Source organism: Carassius auratus, chromosome 46 (assembly GCF_003368295.1).
Source record: "Carassius auratus strain Wakin chromosome 46, ASM336829v1, whole genome shotgun sequence".
NCBI lineage: Eukaryota > Metazoa > Chordata > Actinopteri > Cypriniformes > Cyprinidae > Carassius > Carassius auratus.
The window spans coordinates 5,503,218-5,525,105 of NC_039288.1; the positions used below are offsets into that span (position 1 = coordinate 5,503,218).

The window sequence follows — 21,888 nt, forward strand, 5'->3', positions numbered from 1 at the left end:
TTTCCACCATTAAGAACCTTTTGTGTAAGGTTGCATGAATGTTTATAGTTCTTCATGGAACCATCAATACTAATAAAGAACCTTTATTTTCAAGAGTGAATTCCATAGAAGAACCATTTTTGGGTTCCCCAAAGAACCTTTCAGTGAACACTTCTTGAAAAAATTTATTATTTAATAATCAAAATTTTTTTTTAACTATGACGAACCTTTTGCACAAATGAAAAGTTTCACTTCACTTTTTACCAAAGCTAAGCATCTTTTTTTTTTTTTTGAGTCTACTTTCGTGCAAAAACATATGTCACTTGGTAATATGGTAACATTTTGAATATTTGGCCCAATGCTTGTTCGAATATGGTAAATCACACTTCAGATGTTACGTATTGTCAAGCTTCCCATTTAGCCTATGCCAAGTTAATTATTTCGTTTATTGTTGGGCCATTGCATTTGATGGTTAAACAGGCCTAAGTTGGTTTGCTGGTTTTAGCTGACTTAAGATGTTCTCCCAGCCTGGCCAAGCTCAAAACCCTTCTAGCCAACAGACAAACTAAGGCCATCTTAGCTAGTTTAAAAGATTTGCCTTTTCAGCAGGACAAACAACTCAAGACAGTTTGTAAAGACATTTTAGTGACTTTTATATGATGTGGCAATGTGGCATCACAGTGAGTTTCCACTCAATGTCTATTGTAAATTCTGAAACCTAAGGCAAAACCAGTTGAGAACTGCTTTGAACTGAAGAACAGCCCTTTTCATTGCAGTTTTATTGATGCGTAGCTATTAAGTATCAGACCTTTTAGTAGGCGGAGATGAGATGGATAGCACACCTTCTCTTCTCATGTTGTCTTTGGGGTCGAGCGTAATCGTTTTGAATCCTCCAGGGCAGTGGCTCATTTTTCTGCAAAATGCATTGCTCCCGTGATGTTCACTTTATACTCAATGCATTATTAGCTATATAAATCTACAAAGAGGTGAAAGGCATAACATTCTCAGTTTTGTCTACATAGCAATTCTAATACAACATAACACTGGTTATTAAGAACAAGGGAGATCAGAGTAGGAAACAGTCTATGAGGCGTATCTAGTTGCTTTTCAGTCTTCACATTAAGTTAAGTTGTTATAGATGAAATTAAATTGAAATGTAGCCAATTTACTTTCTTAATAAATGTTACTGTTTTTCTTGTGCAAGATTCATCAGTGCATATTATACATTTGAGGGAATTAAAATTTTTTTATTTACTTTCTCTGAACTCTGAAATGACTGTTAATTAAATCACATGGCCATTTGGGTTGGGATAATAATAATAATAATAAAATACAAATAAACAGTTGGGGGAGACATGCTCCTGTCCTTTAAATATTCATTAATGAAACCTCTGCCCTTTTTCTCCTTGTGTTCCTCCTTCAGATTTTTCATATGACATATGACCTGGCGAGTGCAGTGGTAAGAATCTTTAACCTGATTGGCATGATGTTGTTGCTGTGTCACTGGGACGGATGCCTGCAGTTTCTGGTGCCTCTCCTGCAAGACTTCCCTCCTGATTGCTGGGTGTCACTAAATGGTATGGTTGTAAGTATACAAAACTTTTCATTACTCCTCCAGAACTATTTTTCAGATTTGATTTTGAACTACACACTGGATCAGGTCAAAATTACCATTTGATCAGTGGGCAAGAAAATGATTTAGTGCAAAGGTTCTCTAAATGTTTAACTGTTCTTAATTAAGAAAAGTATGAAGAATGACAGTAAATATATGCTGTGTCAGTATTACCGTAATTACGAGATGACAAAATTAATCGTTTCTATGGCAACTTTGTTGGTTATAACAGCAAAATTATTAGTCACTACATAAATTCACCTCTTGCAAAATACAGAAGAACAAAGAAAGCACCTGCTACACTTGTAATAATAAAATGGCATATCAAACTGAAGTATGAGTAGAGGTCATTAACTAACTAGTCTTTGCTGTTTGTCTGACTGTCTGATACTGCATGCAAAACTGGAAAACACTTGTGAAAATCGTAAGCTCCAATCTCTGCAACACAGCTTCTAAAGGACAGGGATGCTATTATCATTTTGCTAGGAACCTAAATCATGTCCTAACATGCTGAAATTATGAGTGATTGTGAAGAAAATCTTATCATTAAATTTGTTTGCCAGTTTATTTATTTATTTGTGGAGGCAATTAGTAACAAATGAACTAGATATTTCAGAGACAAAATTTTATATACTACATAAATTTTTTCATTAGTTTTAACAAAAAAGTCTCAAATAAATTATATTCCTTTACAAAAGATTTTAGATTTTAAAATAGATTTTCTATTTATCAAACAGTCCTATAAATAACAATGATACCTTTCTAGCATTATTTCTGAAGAATCACGTGACACTGAATTCTGGAGTAAATAATTAAATTTTTCTTAAACATTAAAATAGAAAAATGTTCTTTTAAATTATAATAATATTTTATAATATTACAGTTTTTTTCCCTGTATTTTGATCAAATAAAAGCAGCCTTGGTGTGCACAAAAAAACCTATTCTGAATTCTAGGTTAGCACACAAAAAAGCGTTGATTGCTCTACATGCTGACAAGATGGATTGATGTTACAGACAATATTCAAAAGGAATTGCAACTTTATTGTATTTACCTTTTCAATTTGTGGATGCATACATTGAGACACCATCCAATTGCAATTGCAAATCACACATTTGCGTTTCCATTTTCTTTTCCAGGCATGAAAGATGTCTGCCAAGTCCATTTGCAATTGCATTTCCAATGTATTAAAAGTTATGATTCTGTCATTTTGGAATAGCAATAGAAAAATCACCAATTGCTATTTCAGTTTCTCCACATCCTGCTCCAACCCTCACACTATTCAAGGGGAATCTCAATCCCCTTTGCACTTGCATTTCCAGTGCCTAAAACAGTCAGCTGTCAGTCAGTCTTGAGGGTGGGGTTTATTGACATAGTCGGAAAATATGCCACACCCCCTACTGGTGGAAAACCAAGAACAGTCCACAAATTGAAAATGCAATTGCACATACAATTTGCAATTCCTTTTGAATATTGTCCAGAATATCATTTCATACAGACAGTCTGAAGTTGTCAGTTTTTGGCCAGAATAAGCTGAAGTGTGCAATCCAAAAACATCACAACAGACATGTGGGAAAATTAAGAGAATTTTAGACAAGTCAGAGTTTCAAACTTCAGTATGTTTGAAAAAATCATGACACCTAAAACCATTTACACAACATGACTGCAGCAATAAACCAAACAGCCAGTCAGAATAATATAAAATAAAAAAAGTAAATTAAACAGCAAGCATATGAATATTTAGACTTGCACGTTCCATTACTGTTACAATCCGAGAGTCACTAGGCAGAACATTTTACACTTGACCTTTATCAAACGAGAGCTGTTCAGCTAATCAGGACAGATGGCTCGCTGTAGTTTTTCACTGCACATCATGTTTGTGCTAAATGGATGTTTAAATGCCAAAAAACATTTTCGAATGAGTTCAACTCACATTCCAGGTCAAACTGCATCGCTGGTAAAAACATTAGGCTTTTTTAGTTCAAGGCCAACTCTTTTAGGAAGTCATATTTCTCAATTTTTTTGCTAACAAAAATGATGCATTCACTTCACTTTGAAAGTGTGCACAGCCATCAGCAGACGGCCTGTAATGGGCATGTGCAAATCTCTTTGCATATTCGTCTGAGCTTGACATCACATTGGATGTCTTGGGTGGTGGTGGTGGTGGGGTAATAAGGCTGTTTGCAGTTACGCAAGCATAACTCCTCAAGTGCTGTGGGGCTCAATCTACCTTTGAGCTGCTCTGTGATACTGCAGACCCCTCGGCTCTGGAGGGACTTACCGGGAATCAATGATAGTCATGATTTGAAATGTTCCGAAACCTCTGGCTCTGTTGAACGTGACATTTCTGACAAATTGAAGTTGCTCTGTGATGAGCGTCATGAAGCCTTAGCTGTGTCTGTTTTATCTCAGAAACATTTTAACATCATGCACATTATTTGCCTCAAAAAATAAGTGACATAAATGACATAACTGCTCTCCAAAAATGTATTTTTGAAATTCTAAGCATTCAAATGCACTTAAAAAGAAACATCATATCTATCTTGCATCTTTTGAAAGCTAAAGAAGAGGTCAAACTCTTGTGGCATTTCACTGCAGTTTGATGCGATTGGAAGTTGATATTGCCCCTTGTGGCTCTGATTTAAAATTCTAGCATCAAGTTCTTTATTATTATTATTTTATTTTTTAAAACAGAGAATGAGAACTTATTGCAGTACATAAACACTTGAGATCGGTTACAAAACTAGTTAGCATTTTAAAAGATCATATGAAAGCTATTTCAAAATCAGAATGTTCCAAATCAGTTAACAGTTTTAAAATGCTAGATGTTTTATCACTAATGCAACAAAAAGAAAAGCAAATAATGCACACTGAGAGTGTATTTGATTATCTTATTGCCACAGATGATGCTGGGAAACGTAATGTAAATTGGTATCGATAAGAAGCCTCATTTGCTCACCAGGCTGCATTTAATTAATAAAAAAAATTGTTGAAAATGTATTATATTTTAAATGTATTTTATTTCTGTGAATTTACAGCATCATTACTCCAGTCTTCAGTGTCACATGATCCTTCAGAAATTCTAATATTTCTGATTTGATGCTCAAAAAGCTTTTCTATTTATTGTCAATATTTTTTCAGGATTCTTTTCTTTTGCAACGATGTTAATATTTTTTCTCTCTTTTGATCAGTTGATTGCATCCTTGATTAATAAAAGTATTTTACACAGAGAAAGATCTTCCTTGTTTTAAACTTGGTTGTTTACAGTATAATGACTGTTATGTAATCACTATTTACAATTAAACATTCCAATTTCTAAGTCGCTAGTGTCAAAAATTTAAAATACTGCAACATTCTGCGCTCATTTTTTAAATATGATCATTCCGACATAACTTAAAATTGTCTCTTGAAATTCCAGTTGCCTAAAAACCTGCACACATCAACCATGACTACTGAACGCAGATCGCGCTTAATATTGTCAAACAGTCAATTGTGCCGTGGTTTATTCTCTTAAAATGAGCTTGTGTTATTGAGTCATCAATTCTGCAGGTGTTTTGATGTGATATTTCCTCAGCAAGGGGTTTCTAAACTGAAAGAGATATACCACCTCCTCCTTTCTGTAAATTATATCAAGACTGCATCATTATTTTCCATCTGTCTCATTCCATTGGGCTTGGTTCAGACAATTGCCACAACCAGAAAATCATAACAGAAACAAACAGAAAATCAAAAGCCATGGAAAGTGTTTTGTTTTACTTTTCTGTACCGTACACATCCATTTTTTTACGTACCTTCTTAGCCTAGGTAGATTTTGCTCCCACTGTCCATCTTCCTCTTTGTGTTCGAGCGTCTTTGTGTGACTTTGAATCAATGACCTCCCTGTTTACCTTTGCACTACTTTCTCCCCCCCCCCAAAAAATCAATACAGATGAAAAATGAGCAAGGATTCCTGGTGCTTTCTTTTCTCCGTGCAAGGATGGGGGTCCCAGAGGGAGGCGGTGGCCCTGCTGCTCAGTAATTCAGGGTTTAGGCGGGTGAAGTGAAGATGGCGATATAATACCCTGGCGGGGGAGTGCTAATTGGGACACTGAGTCTGAGCAGACACCAGGCAACACCGACTGTGTTACCGGCCAGGCTGTCGGGTTAACTTAGCCATCAGAGAGGTTAGCGTTTGGAGGAATGTCTGGGGATATCGACATGCCTCCCACAGCAGGATCTAAACCAAGTGACTGTAACTTTAAAATCACAGTATAACTCATTATTTGAAAGAGATAGCACAAGATGGGCCACAATCCACACTTGTAGCTTCATTTTTTCCATAAATTACATGTATAATGTTAATTATCCCTTACTGAGGCATTCTGAAATGGTATAGTATTATCATATTCCAATCATATATATATTTTTTTTTTTATAAAACGACTGTCATAACTTAGTATTTTTCAGCATAAACAAAAATCCTATTGTATTAAATCAGCATTTATTTTTTTCAATATCGATGAGAAATTGTTTTAGAATATATCATTGTATGAAATTTATAGGAATATATAATCTGAGAAATGACCAGTATTATTAACTCTGTTGGAATGAAAAGAATAATAAGAGTTCAAATTTAGGAAACATACATATTTATTTATTATTATTTTTTTAAACAGCACTATTTATGTACTATTAGGTATATTTGACACTTAAAAGTACTCCATAGTCAGGTCCAAAGTCACTGAAACACAGAATGTGTAAAAACAGTGACATTAACTAAATTTACTGATTTATATATCATTTTATAACCTCTGGCCTCCATTTCTAGACACCTATTACTGTTTTCAGTGTTAAAACGTGTCTTAAAAGTACAGGTTTTTTTTCCCAAGAGCAAAACAAACTGTATTCCAAAACATGCCCTCTTTAAAGCTGCAGTAGGGAACTTTTGACGGCTTTAGCAGTTAATAACAGAACTGCTTGCGTCTTGCGGAAGAACATCGTAGCCGGAACTACTTCTCTCTGTTTATGTCTATGAAGAATCACAAGTACTGGGTTACTCCGCCCGGGTACCCCCGAAGCAATCTAAAATAGTCCGAATATAAACCACTTATTATAGGTGCACCCTAGTGATTCAGGACAAGCTAAAAACACAGTTTGGAAAATGGATTCATGGTGTACTCGCTTATTATATACATTTTTCTACATTTTGAACACAAACAAAAGTTACGGGAACCGCAGCTCTGATGGTTGTTTCTTACCGGGAGCGATGCATTTCTGCAAATGTCAAAAAACTGGCAGATTATCTGTCTCATATTCTACTGTCAGACATATGACAGGTTTAACAAATACTTTTTACAAAGTTACAACTGCAGCTTTAAATTACTGATTGCTCATGAAAAAGTACATTCACATCATTCAAATCATGTTTCTAACACGAGCCTTCTGCAAAAACACACTGCAAAGAGGGAACGTCAATAACTATAATTATATTCCACATAATAAATAATAAATGAGTTTGTAATTGAATGATGTGTTGCATGCAATGTTCCTCTGTACATGTGACTCGATCATGAATTTTGCATCATTGTATGCATTATTGCCACCAAACATTAATGAGATGCTTCATTTGATCTTCTGTACATAAAATAATCTACATCATCCTAATGGATGCCTGTAGTAAATCATTTAATTATAGCTCATGCACGCAGAAGGAAAAGGCAAAGGAGGTGATCGGAGTGCTTGGAAAATCCAGTTGAAATGGCAGTTAAATTTGATGACAGCCAGCCTTGAAGAAATTATACTTTTCACATTGAAAGTTTTTGTCCAGATCATAAGAGTCCTATCAAGTTATATCTACATCAGGACAGTAAAGCACCTCCAAAAAATCCTAAACGCTTCTTGGTCTCGAGGAACATTCATACTGACAATCATTTATATGCTGATTTGCATACAACTCAATATCAAATCAAATCACAAAGAACTTCCCTTTTAGACATAATACTTTTATATTTAAACTCTCTAATCTAAATGCATAAGGGATCATATTTAAAAACACATTATATTATAAAAGGAGTGTTATATTATCTTGTATTATATTTTATATTATTAAATAACATTGTATTATATATATGAAAAAGATTACAAAGACAACAATTATATATATATATGTATGTATGTATGTATGTATGTATGTATGTCTTTTTTTTTGGCTGTATTATGAGGTAATGTGTGGAGTAATGTGTGTGTTTGTGTGTGTGTGTGTGTGTGTGTGTGTGTAGTTTTACATGCAGAGATGGTCTGCATGTGATCCTATACCACTCTCCCAGCACACACTGGCTGCTGTCACCCGATTGGCTCACTCTTGAATAGCTGGATAGTAACCAGGCTTGTGTGGGTTGTGTGTGTGAGAGGATGAGAGAGAGGGAGGAAAAACAGTTTCTACACACCTTTAGACAGCACTCTCCTCATGTTTAGACAAAAGATAGGTGTAGTAGTGACATTAAAAGCCCGCTGGCCTCTCCGAGCACAATTTCAATCAGCTCTTGTTTTGTATTTTTAATCTTCAGTTTCATTGACCGCGACTGTATTTCTCTCGTTTAAACCATTACTCCAAATGCCAGTCTAAACTGTAAGGACATATTTTTATGTTACGGTTCTACAAAATCATGACTATTGCCTCTGCTATAAATAACCTATAACAGCAAACTCATGAGTGCTCTCTGTGTCTGTGGATTGGATGGTTCGTTTTGGTGTTAAAGGTGACGTGTTGGCATGCTGACATATGGCGCCTTTGCACTTCTTGTGTCCCGAGTATGAGCCCGGCTCATCGACCAATCCCCTCCACCTCTCCCACTTAACTTCCTGTCTATATACCATCCTTTCCAAATAAAGGCAAAAACACAAAAACATAAATGCAGAAAAAAAAGTGACATAATACAGATTGGGTGTGAGCGATCAATCTAAAAGCTGGTCAGTGGGACAGGTTTTTAGGTTTAAGTAGCAGGCCACTGGTGTTTCACTGTAATCATCAGACATGAATACACAATCTGTAAAAGCTCCCACAGACTGAAATAGAGTGGCACCAGTTGGGTTCTCCATAGAGGAATTAATTTCGCAATAATGCATATAACTTCCAAGACATACCTACTATGAGCTCCAAGCAATTATAATAATAATTTTTTTTTTAAAAACCACCCACAATCCTTATAAGAGACCATCAACCAATCAGAGAAGTTCTTGTTACCATGGAAACGATAATAGCAGCTCAGTAACAAGCTGCCAACTCCCAAGCATGGCAAATTACCCCTCCCAACACTGAATAAATCAATCCGCATTGTAAACAAATAGTCTGAATAACTAAGTCATTTCAATCAAACAGTTTTCTATTGGTCAAAGCAACAAATCAGTTTGAACCCGTTTGCGAAATCTGCATGGGGAAAATCTTTCTCCCTCCCATGAAATTCCCCACACACACGGATTACTATTAAAATGACAAGATTTTGCAAGGGAAAATTCAAAACCAAACAATTTAAATTGTGATCGCAGTTTAAATCATTGGTTTTGGCTCATTAGTCATTTGAAAGAATCTGTTAAGTAAATTACTTATTGAATCTCTCATTATAAGACAATTACTTGTAATGGTTGTGAATGAATTAGTGTTTTTGAATGAAATAACTGAGTAACTTGATAGTCCCTTGTGTTGGTCCTGAATGAATCAGTGTACTGAATGAGTTAGGTGACTCATTCAGATAAAACATCAGTCACTTACTGGTGAAGCAAAGTAACATACAGAAAGAGTCAACATAAATCATAATGTCCACACAATGTCCTGTTGTCTCAGAATGAGTTTTTCCTTCACATTGTCTCATTGCAATGTCTAGCTTAGACCTTCACACAATCTTAAATCTCAAAATACCCTTTTGTCTTTTTGTTAGGTTTTTTCATGTCAACGAAATGCTGTCGTGATCTGATTCCTGTTGGAGCAGAGAAATATTGATTATATTGATATTATTACAGAGAAAATAAATGGAAAAAATGTTACTGGAACAAAGGCTATATAAAAGTGGACAGTCACTAATGCTTACAGCCACAGAGAAACATGAACATAGATAAAAAGATTCTGAAAAAACCACTCATATATATATACGTAAAAACTATTCTGTATGCACAGGTACACAGAAAGAAACTCATCTGACCATCTAAAGAGAGCAAGACCCTATAATATGCATTAAATCCAGTAATGTCCTGCAGCCCACAACTTCATTAAGCCCTCTTTATCTACCGCATATGGCTCTTGATCTTGCTGTAATGCTGAATTAAAACAATATCATTACTGTACTCTCTACACGACCTCTGTTTTCAGGAAAACGTTTTGAAACTTGTGGCTAGTTAGAGCGATAAGACGGAGAGAAGCTGAAATATGGATGCGTGTGGCCTTTGTGCGTGCGTGTGTGTATGTGCGTGTGTGTGTGTGTATGTGTGATTTGGGAAAAGACTGAGCCTCATTTAAATTTTTATTGCACAGTAGCTCATCAGAGGAGAAAAGCCCATTAGAACAAAAGGTGATTTCCAGCTTATTTATAATAAGAAGCACTACTACCTGACTCATTATCTTCCTGCTTAAACTTCTCACCCACAATGCATAGCATAATGTACACTGTAAGCTCCGATGGTATCCTCTTTTATTCTCAGTCACATTTTGTCCTAAATGCATGTAAAAGGCCCAACGTCCTTTTGGAATAAAGAGGTTACTTTTCTAAGATAAACACAAAGCTACTTTTGATAGCATACTACTTATTATTTTAACAGTATGAATACTGTGCTCAGTATGCCAGCGGTATTTTAGTATGATTGAGGTACTTTTTATTAGTAGCCTATATATTTTAGCAATTTTTATTATTTTTATTTCAGTTTTAGTTATTTTAAACTTCAATTAAAATAAATTATAAATAATAATAAAGTTATTTCAATTAACAATTATTATTATTTATTTATTTTTTACTGCAGAGGGGTTATTATACAAAACTGGAAATGCAACAAACCTGCATTTATTTCCAGTAGCACACTACTGTACATCCTTTATCATTGCATACTACTTCATTGTTTCAAATAGTGCTTAAAAAATAATTATTGGCTGTTATCAGTGTGTACTGCACAGTATCTCCATACTGTAAGCAATATGCTGGTATTCCATTATGAACAAAAGACGACATTTCCCAAGGCAATTATGAAGAGACTATCATAATGAGAAGTCATTTTGTGAGAGATTATGAGAGTAGATAACATTGCAGAAAGCCAAATTAGAAGGATAAGGGATCATTAATCCTCTCAGGTTTATGAAAAGTAAATAATCCTAAATAAAAGGGAAAAAGTGGCTTTGTCTTTTTGGCACAAGGCACAAAAGCAGACCAGAACATGCAGGGCCAGATGTTCAGAACATCTTTCTTTTCTTTTCATGATAATTAAACCCTTTATAGAGTTTAGCGACTCCCTGACTGGATTACAACAACAGAAACTGTGATTGGTTTGTAAATGTATTTAAATTGATTTTCGTTAAGTTGAAATCGAGCTCTATCAATAGTTTAGTCAACTTGTAAAAACCAGCAAAAAATGCTTTGACCGAAAATACAGAATTTCAAACGGCAAACCTGTTTTTGATTTACAGGTTTATTTTGAAAAGCTATACATTTCTATCAGTTTTGCTGTGTCTCCTCCTGAGATGTTGGCAAATCAATAGCCCACACTTTTATTTAATGAAGTCTCCTTGTTGTAGTAATTAATTACCAGATGTAAGGGATAAACAGGGATCTGTTTGGGAGATGGTAAAAGATTGCTTTAAATTCTCAAGAGGCCTGTTGAGACGATTGCTTGGCCATTCGTTATCTCACACATCACTCACACATCTCTTTAGATAGCTCAGCTGACATCCATCAGGAGAAATACAGGGGGGTGAGAGAAGAAGAAAAAACACATTCACAAAGGTAGGAGGAGATGGATAGAGAAAGAGAATCGAGAATCCAGAAGATAAAAAGAACAAGAGCTGATAGCTGACAATGAGCACAGAAAACATCCATCGTTCACTCTCAGAAAAAAAAAGTACAAAAGCTGTCACTGGGACAGTACCTTTTCAAAATATATAATGTACTTTTGTACCTTTTATGTACATTTCAGGTACTAATATGTACCTTTAAGGTACCTTTTTTTTCTGAGAGAACATGCAAGCGTCAAATTTTTCATAAACTGTGGTCCTCTACAAAAGAAATATTTTAATAAATCTTAAATCTGTTTTATTTAAAAGCATAAGCACTGCTCTGACTGGAGATACCTTTTATAAAAAATGAAAATAAAACATAAAAAAAAACTATTTTGAAAGATTGGTCCCAATTTTTTATTAAGTGGCCTTAACTACTATGCACTTACATAAAAAATAAGTACAATGTACTTATTGTGTTCATATTGTATTGTAAAACACTTTTGCTGCTATTGAGGTGGGATAGGGGTAAGTTAGGGAGAGGGTTGGAGGTATGGGGTAAGTTTAAGAGTGGGTTAAGGTGTAAAGTATGGGTCAACAGTGTAATTATAAATGTAATTACAGAAATTAAATACAGATGAAATTACTTGTTGTTTTTTTAAATATAAGTACAATGTAAAAACGTGTATGTACACAATAAGTACATTGTACTAAATTATTAATTAAAATGTAAGTACATAGTAGTTAAGGCCACTTAATATAAAGTGGGTGCCGAAAGATTTTATTTTGTGGGGGTGGGGGGATGCAATATTTGTTGCAGTTAATATTTTCATTTGCAGTAAAATTGTATACATTTTTCAATTTTACATCATTATAATTGCAGGTTTTCTCAGCATAAAACAGATTTTTAGCACAACCAGTACTACAATAAAGAGTAATTATTCAATTAATTTTTAATAGCATGTGCCCCTGAATTTTATTATTTATTATTATTATTATTATTATTATTATTACTTTCTCCACTTAATTACTGTGTTTTTTTTTCAACATCATTGTTTTAGAAGCACATATGCTGTTAAAATAAAATGTTATGATAGGGTTCAGCGACCAATCAAAACCTCTCAGTTCTGTCTCCGATCTGCACTTTCCTTGTATAAATGAACATTCAGAAGTTTAAGAAAATGACATACTGCATGTTCAGACGCAAACGCCTCTTCAGGGGGAGGTGGTTTATTCGAGTCCCTTATTACCCTTTTCTGACATACTGGGCTTGTAAACGTAGCGTGTGATAAGCTGCAATGGCTGAATTGAATTGAATTTCAATCACTGCATGTCTGGTCACATCTGAGAGAGTCACACCAGGGTGAGGAGAGCGGTTGCATGTATGGTCGCAAGAACTTCACAGATTTGGGACGGCACTTTGATTGCCATTGTTGAACAGGTGTATGAATTTTCCAGACAAAGAAGTGTTTATGTTGGATTAGCTACATAAATAATATTAAAATAAGGCTACCTATTTATTAATGATGAATGAAATTGGCTAATTAATTGAACAATTGTGCCAATACAGACACATATATATTAACTGACGATATTCCTTGCTTTTCCCGTACATGATCTGCTCACGCGCTTTTAACTTCACGCACAAGCAGATCGGTTTCTTTGCTTGAAAAGTGTTCAGCTTTTCCGCCAAACAAAATCCGCCATGTAAATAGCGATCCGCCATGGCACGAGCGCATCTCACAGTTAAAGGGAATGGGAGATGACACTCTGATTGGTTTATTGAATGTTACGCCCATTACTCATTAAAAGAATAGGGACAACCAATTCCAAAAATGCGCCCATGAGCACGGACAGTTTTTCCTTCGTTAAAATAGCAAGTATATATGGACACGCCCACGATTATTTTATATCTACCATCAGAAAACAGTCAGCCACCTAGCAACACCCAAACAACCACTTAGAAGACCCTAGAAATTTTGTAGCCACCAAACAGAATCACCTAGCAAGGCTATAACAACACCCTAGCTACCAACTCAAACAACAACATAGTAACACAACAGAAAATACTTTAGTCACAGACTCGTCCTGGGAACCACTGACATTTATTCTTTCTCAACAAACGTAGTATGATGTGAAATGACAACAACGTTCCCGATGTCATTTCAGCACAGAATGGAATATCTAATATGATGTCCCACAATCCTCTGTGTGCAATTATGCCTTAATTTTTCCATCAGACTTTGAAAGAAATCAGCAATCAGCACAGAGATTAAATTTGGCAGTAATAGGTGACTCAGTACTGGAGTTAATACAGCTGTAGAGAGAGAAAGCGAGCACATCAGGAGCATTTTCCTGAAGTTATTCTGACAGGCGCACACACTCAGCAGAACTTGTGTGATGTTAGTGTCCCGTCTAGCGTTTGAGAGCCCTGTAGGTCGGCAGGCAGCGCTCACAGGTTTAAGAGCGGCTTCAACAAGCATTTGTTGGCTTCCTCAGCACTTTTTCTTCTTCAAAAAGAGCAGTAAGAGATTCAAATAGTCAGCAATTCCATTCCAGACTCCATCCATGAACACAGAACTGTTACATCCCTCCAGTGAGCTTCACATAAACACGACGAGCCGAGGCCATCCGGAAATTCATATGGGTCTTGTTTTAGTTCGTGTTCCCGGTTAACTAATGTCTGTGAGTAATGCTGACATTGAAGAGTGACAGAGGAAACTGAAAATAGCTTCTGGGTATAAAATAAGTTAGAGAAGCAAATTCATCTGACCTAAACAGAGCACTGCTACATTTGGTACGACCTCCCAAAAATATCCAGTGCTGATTCAACAGGGATCTTACAAACAAATGGAATAAGAAATAGCTTGTTTTTATAAAAATAAAATAGTATTAGTAATAGTAGTAATTATATTTCAAGTCTTACAAGTGGCTTTCAATGAAGAATTAACTAATTCTCTAATACAATATAATTTTTAATACTGTTATACACTTAATATTTTAAGACAACATGAAATATGATATGATATATGATATATGATATATGATACATGATATGATATGAAATGATACGTGCTTCAGGTTTCAGCCTTGTTTTCATGTGCTGCTGTATTGATTGTGAGCAGGATCAGACACGCTGCTGTACATCTGCAGTGCAGTTTGACTCTTTCTATTCGCACAGTTCTCCATTTAAATCAGCTGCGCTAATAGCCTGTGAGAGGACTGAAAGTGTCCTTCCTTTTCTTCTCTCGTCCAGCACGAGGGCTCCACAGAGCCGTATATCAACTGACAACAGCTAATGGAAGTAATCCAAGTTGATTAGCAGACACCAAACCCATCACTTGTTTTAATACCCAGCTGCAAATGGTGTAGAGATGGGGTACTTTCTCTATAGTGTCTGTGAGTGCATATGTGTGTGTGTGTGTCTGAAAAAAACAAATCCATATGTAAACTCTTATCAGACAGTGTATAAAAAGAGCTAAATATTGTTATTATATATTGTTTTACTATTAATAAATACTATTTACTAATAGGCTTACAGTATATATTTCCCCCCATAAATAAAACATTCCCATTTAATAATTATTATATCAAATATATACTAATTTATAAATATCAATTAGGGTGAGAGAGAGAAAATGTAATAATCACAATAAAATTCATAATAAATAAAAATATATACATCTCTAAAATATATTTGTAAAATATTTTCATTCACATAATATTATTTGTTTGTTGCTTACTCCCAGTTGTAAGGCAAAATCAATTGGAACATTCCATTTGACAAAAGAATAAATAAATACAAATCAAAAACGTTTCAAATAAAAAAGTTTTTAAAAATCCTGTAATAAAGATATATAGGTGGATGGTTTGATTACGACATATAAAAGGGAACAGTAAATGCAATAAAAAAAAATTCAGAGAGTGAAGGGAGGAAGGAAAGATGCATGGAGAGAGATAGTTTGCCATGCGTGAAGGTTAAGTTGGCAGGACGCTCCGGAGACTCACTGATAGTTTTTGCCTGCAAGCGTACATGTGTTAAATTCACTCCACCTGCTATTCTATTGCTGACTGTCCTCTTTTTGTGTCATCATCTCATCTCCGTCTCTTTCGCTCTCTTAGAACGACTCCTGGGGAAAGCAGTACTCTTACGCACTATTTAAGGCCATGAGTCACATGTTGTGTATCGGGTACGGAGCCAGAGCGCCCGTCAGCATGTCGGACCTTTGGATCACCATGCTCAGTATGATTGTGGGCGCCACCTGTTACGCCCATGTTCGTGGGTCACGCCACAGCCCTCATCCAGTCTCTGGACTCGTCTCGGCGACAGTACCAGGAGAAGGTAAGCGCAGCCTCCTTGGTTTCATTCACCTAGCGGTTTGTTTGTCATTTTGATATTCACACCACCATGCCTTCACCGGACGTGCATGTGATGTTACAACATCTCAATAGCGTAGTAATCTGTGTCATCATCACATATCACATTATGAGCTCATTGCTCATCAATCATTCAAGAATGACATCAATATTCATCTCACGTCAAAGAAATTCTAGCAACATGGGTTGCACTGTACATCTACATTTGGATGAGCGGTATGACCAAAATGAGCAATTTTGTATCATTAAAACTGTATATATATATATATATATATATATATATATATATATATATATTTTTTTTTTTTTGTAACCAAAAATATTAATAACTGTTAATATTTAATTGTCTTGTTTATAGAAAATTATTATGAATACCATTATTTTCATAATTATGAAAATGCCTTCTTTTGTAATAATATTGTTATTGTTATTATTATTATTATTAGTAGTAGTAGTAGTATTGTTGTTGACTAATCAAGGAAATTGATTCCTATTTATTAGTTATAAATATTCATTATTATTCAAAAATATTATGATTAAGTTGTGTAAGTCCTATTCGTATTATTAGTATCATTATTAAATTATCAAATAAAATTACTATTATTATTAATTAATATTCTTTATCCAAAAATATTGTGTTTAAGTATAATTATTATTATTATTATTAAAATGATGGAATTTTCTAAATTATTTTGTTTTATTTGTTTAATTATTATTCTTTTATTATGTTTCAATTATTGCAATAAATTATTAAAACACTTTAAAAAGTATTGCGTTTACTATAAAATTGTTGTTATTATTATTTAATCATTTTTATTCAAGTAATATTATTTTATAAATAAAGTTTTGCATAATTTCATTAGCAACCAACTGAACTTGTCTTCTCGTTTCTCCCACACATTCTGCTCCTGGTTTTCTCACAGTGCTTGTTTCTTTGTCAGTCTTGCTTGTAAACAGCATATAGCAATAGCAGCACAGACACAGACCTGCACCTGTTTCTGAACCGCTGCTTGACACATTCCTGCAGTTCTCTGACCTCAGCTGTATAGTTCATTACTAAGCTCAATTGAGGATTGTGATGCTTAAGTCATCTACTCAGAGATGCCACTGTGTATCGATTTCACTTCCTCTAAACAGCATGCAACTTCCTCCCCGAGAAACCATGAGAGAGGGATAGGCAGATTATCCCTCATTCTAGCGTCTTGTCTTTGAGGGCTTGTTGTACCATTACTGGATCATTATATCCCTGTGCTTTCAAAGAGGATTTATCCCAAGTGATTGACATAAACACTCTCTACAGGCCAAAGCATGTGCACGAGCTGCTTTGTCCCATGAGAGAAGGGGGCTTATGTCATCTGGGCTTTGTTTGGGTGGCAAACCCGACCTCAATGAGCCGGGTTAACGTCACAACACACACACACACAACGTCATGCCAACATGAGCCATCAGGTTCTCTGTTTAATGCCATTACAGTGGATGAGTGGAAGGACAAGATTGAAATGGAGAGAATGGGATTGTGCTCCAGGGAGTTGGCACACACTAAATGAAAAAGAAAACACATACAACACTGTCAGATTGTACCATTTAGTAAGCTTGTCACAGGGGCAGTATCCTTATAAAGTACATATAGCTACCATTAAAAGATGCATACTAGTACTGACCCAGTGAGATGATGTTGCCTAAAAGTACTTTTTTTTTTTTTTTTTTTGACAAAGTAATATCCCACATGGGACCTTTTTTAACATAGAGAGCAAATTGAGACTTTTTTCTTAGGTTTCTCAGTCTATAGCTATGAGTCTTGATTCTAGAGGTTTTGAAGAGATCTTAACGATGTCTCAAACTGTGCTGAGACTTGATCAAATTAATTATGAAATCACAAGATAGAATTTAAAAAAAATAAAATAATTCCCAGTATCTTGAAAAGATCTCAAGCTAAGCTCAGATTTGATAAAATAAAACCTGTAATCAAAATAAACTCAAACATTCCTCATTACATTCTTCCAAGACCAAGATCTGTGCTATCTATACTGTCCATATACATACCATTCTAAAGTCAGTATATGTTGGGTCAGTATATTTTTATAATTATTTTTAAAAGAAATACCTTTATTTAGAATGGACGCATTATCAAAAATAATTTAATATTTTTACATTGTTACAAAAAAAAAAAAATGATATATATATATATATATATATATATATATATATATATATATATATATATCAAATAAATACTAACACATTAAGCATTAACACACCATAAAGAGCAAATCAGTATATTAGAATGACTTTGGAAGGATCTTGTGACACTGAAAACTGGAGTAATGATGCGGAAAATTCTGCATTCTGCATCAAAAATATTTTAAAATAGGAAACAGTTCTTTTAAATTGTAATAATAATATTGCATTATTTTTTTATCAGATAATGGTAGTGGCATTTTGATCATTTGAATGGTAGTTCAACTTCTACTGTATATCAAATAATGTCTCTTTTGTCTCTCCAGTTCTATTTCTCCTAAGAAATTTTACACCAGAGACAAAGTTGATACTTAAAAGAGACACTGACTGAGTTATGAAACGTATGATTATACAATTTCTGTTTGTCGACAAAAATAAACTTTTAGAAAAAAATGTTTGCATTTCTCCATCAAGAGTCTCTAAGCTGTAGCTTATACACATTCCGACATATGATCCAATCAATATCCTGAGACCACCACAGGCTCGTTTTCACTGTAACTCATTCATCACGCTGTTACGGGTTTTAAAATACCGTCTAAGAGTTTACTCGCATTCATAAAGTTACATTTTCTCATTACAGCCCGCCTTTACATCATCTTGATTGGCAAAGCCATTTAGCTGAAACCCTTTAGCTGAACAAAGTGTGGGGTTTCCAAGCTAATGAGATTCCTTTACTCTGAAAAACAGGATGCTGCACACATACATAGCTCATGCGTACCATCAGTTTCCCTGTCATGGCCGCCATGCACAGTCTTTCGGAGTTACACACATAGCCGCTGTCACCTTCACAATAATACAGCAGTCTAAAACAGACAATAGGCTTCTATTAATTTACATTTCTCCACCTGTCCCAGCACGGACTCTTATCTTCCATTTAAATATGATTTTTTTTTGACCTTGCGGTGGCAGTGAAGCGTTCGACGCAAACGGGCTGTGTGATACACTTCCTGTTCCTCTTCCATTCAGGATTGCAATGTCATCACTGTCGTTTCATCCCAACATAATGCCAATAAAAATCCATTGCAAATGGATATTAGATACGGCTCCCCTGCCCAGAGATCTGCAAATGGCATTCATATTGAACAGTGGTCACTATATGTAAACAGCAGAGGTCAAATGACAAAGCCGATGTTACTGCCCCATACTGCGGAGAAGAACAGCATCACTGGACACCAGCATACAGTATGTCTTATTTTGGATGCCAGTGTGCTGGTGTCCCAACAAGGCTGTTTAACTAGCTTAACTACCATGGTACAGAGCAAACTGTTCAAGCACTCTAATTATAGCACTACACCTAATAATATCAAAACGAATTAATAATAAATAAAAAATAAATAAATGACGTTGATACCAGTTGAGCACCTTGAATTCTTCTTCACCAAAACAGTACTAACAACCACCTGGCTGCTGTAACTGGCATGCAGAATTTTCCAAAATCTAGTGAACTGCCATGCTGTGTATTGCCTATAAGATAAAACTGAGCAAAAGAGTTCTATGAGAGTTATATTGAGTTCTTTAGTCAATACTATTTCAAGTTTAATGAAATATTAATTCACAGCTCTCACAATCTTTCTATATTTGTTTATTTATTTTATTTATTTATTTTTGGCCAAACTGTAACTCAGAATTGCATGTCTTTCTACAAATTGTAATTTTAATAATAACATTATTATTATTATTATTATTATTATTATTAAAATAATTCATGCATTAATGAAAAATAATAATTATTGCAATTGATGTGTTGTTTTGTTGTTGTTAAAGTAATAATAATAATAATAATATTGTGTTGTTTTGTTGTGGTACATGTAATTCCCATATATATATATATATATATATATATATATATATATATATATATATATATATATATATATATATATATATATATATATATATATATATATATATATATATATATATATATATATATATATATATATATATATATATATATATATTATAATACTAATAATGATCATAGAATGTAATATTATAATTTCCAGAAAGGAAAGGTCTTAGAGTTTGGCCAGTATGATATAACAAGATCAAGAACAATAATAATAAAGACAACAACAACAATAATAAATGCTGTAAGAAGTGGTTTTATAAGAGATCTGATGAAGAATATTCTGAGTCAGCTCTTGCGGTGTCTGACTCATTGCTGTTCCATTTGCAAAGACATGCATAAGAAAGCCGACTAATGGAAGATAACCACGCTCCAGCGGCCTTATCTCTCATCAGTCCACTCATCTGTAGCTTTGCAGTAGCAGATCTCTTATGATCAGCAGATCAGGCCAGCACATGGATGAGATCGGAGCCACCACACGTGGTTGTGTGCTGAGCAGGGAGCTGCATGCGAGAGGAAGAGTGAGTTCTTTCAAAGTGCATGATCAAAGAAGATCGGCAGGAGAGCATTTTCAACGTTCACCTTATTCACCTGATGTCATTTCTGATATCAGTTTAGGAATAAACCCAGCCATTTTTCCTGGCATTTACAGAGCATTCCACAGCAGGAGCGCGAGGCGGGGATCTTCTTCAAAATGGCATAAAGAGCTTGACTCCTTTGTTAAATCAGCAGTCCTGATTTGTAATGCTTTACAAATGTTGTTGTGTGACTGAATGCAAAGGTTAAACAGGTGGATTGTTTGTTGGAAGCTACAAGACATTTAAAGCCAGATGCACAGCTGTTTTTCTGTCCTTCCTTATGATTGCTGTTTGTCACATTCTTCAGCGTCCCTGATAAGAGCTTGCAATTCAAAGCAGACTGCGACATCAACAGACTTTTATGTTAGTTTGTATTGATATGTACCGTAGGACTTTGGTCATGTCTGACTGATGTTGACTAGATGATAATTCACAGCATTAATGTTGGCAGTGTTTTTCTTAGAAAAAAAAGGAATAGCTGGGCAGGAAAGGAAAGGTTGTTTTGTTTGATCATGACGTGAGGGGAATGCTACATAATGATATTTATATTGCATAACAATACACATTTTACATTTATACCCCTTAACATGGATTATAATGCAATGTGATATGCAACAAATATTTTATTGTATTTTATAATTATGTATTCTATGTTGAAACAAGAAAGTTATTATTTATAAACACTGAATGCAATTGCTGTGCTACTATTTATCGGAAATTGTGTCAAAATCATAAAGTATGCAGCAGATTTTGTTACTTCAGCAGGATCCAGAAATACAGGGACAGAACAATAAAATCAAATCATCTTGCCTATTCTTATCTTCCCTTGTAGAAAATTAGGAGATCTGTATTATGACCCGACTCACGTGACCGCATCACAGTCCTCCCCAACCAATTTGGTGGAACAAAGCACCTTTCTGGTGGGTGTATTGTCCCTTCACTTTGAGGGGCAGCCTCAAGCACCTGAGACGCAGGAGAGATGCAGACAGGTTAGGCGGATTGTTTCTGACATCTAATATAACCCTGTCAGAGCCCAGCACACATTTAATGTGATGACTGCTTCTGCAAGAAGAGAGAGGGAATCGTGATAAACAAACCTAATCTTGACAAAGCATTACTGTTCCCACGCTGATAATAAACCCCAACATGGATCAGCTTAATGTGCTTTTGGACAATAAAGTGGAGAGGAAAAATCTGAACATGCCTGTATTAACAAAAAGGAAATGAAATTGAATGAAGGAAGGAAGGAAGACTGGAAGAGGACATTTTTAAATGAAAAGGACAAGAAATGGTAAGAAAAGGGGCAAA

The 21,888-nt window shown here is 34.9% G+C and overlaps 1 protein-coding gene across 1 annotated transcript in view; it reads left to right on the forward strand.

The window, feature by feature from the left end:
* The window catches only part of LOC113063946 (potassium/sodium hyperpolarization-activated cyclic nucleotide-gated channel 1-like), a 79,664-nt gene that overhangs the window by 38,111 nt on the left and 19,665 nt on the right, over positions 1 to 21,888 (forward strand). The window contains 3 exon segments of the mRNA XM_026234417.1: positions 1,403 to 1,564; positions 15,661 to 15,810; positions 15,812 to 15,880. Of these exon segments, the coding sequence (XP_026090202.1) occupies positions 1,403 to 1,564; positions 15,661 to 15,810; positions 15,812 to 15,880 (381 nt within the window).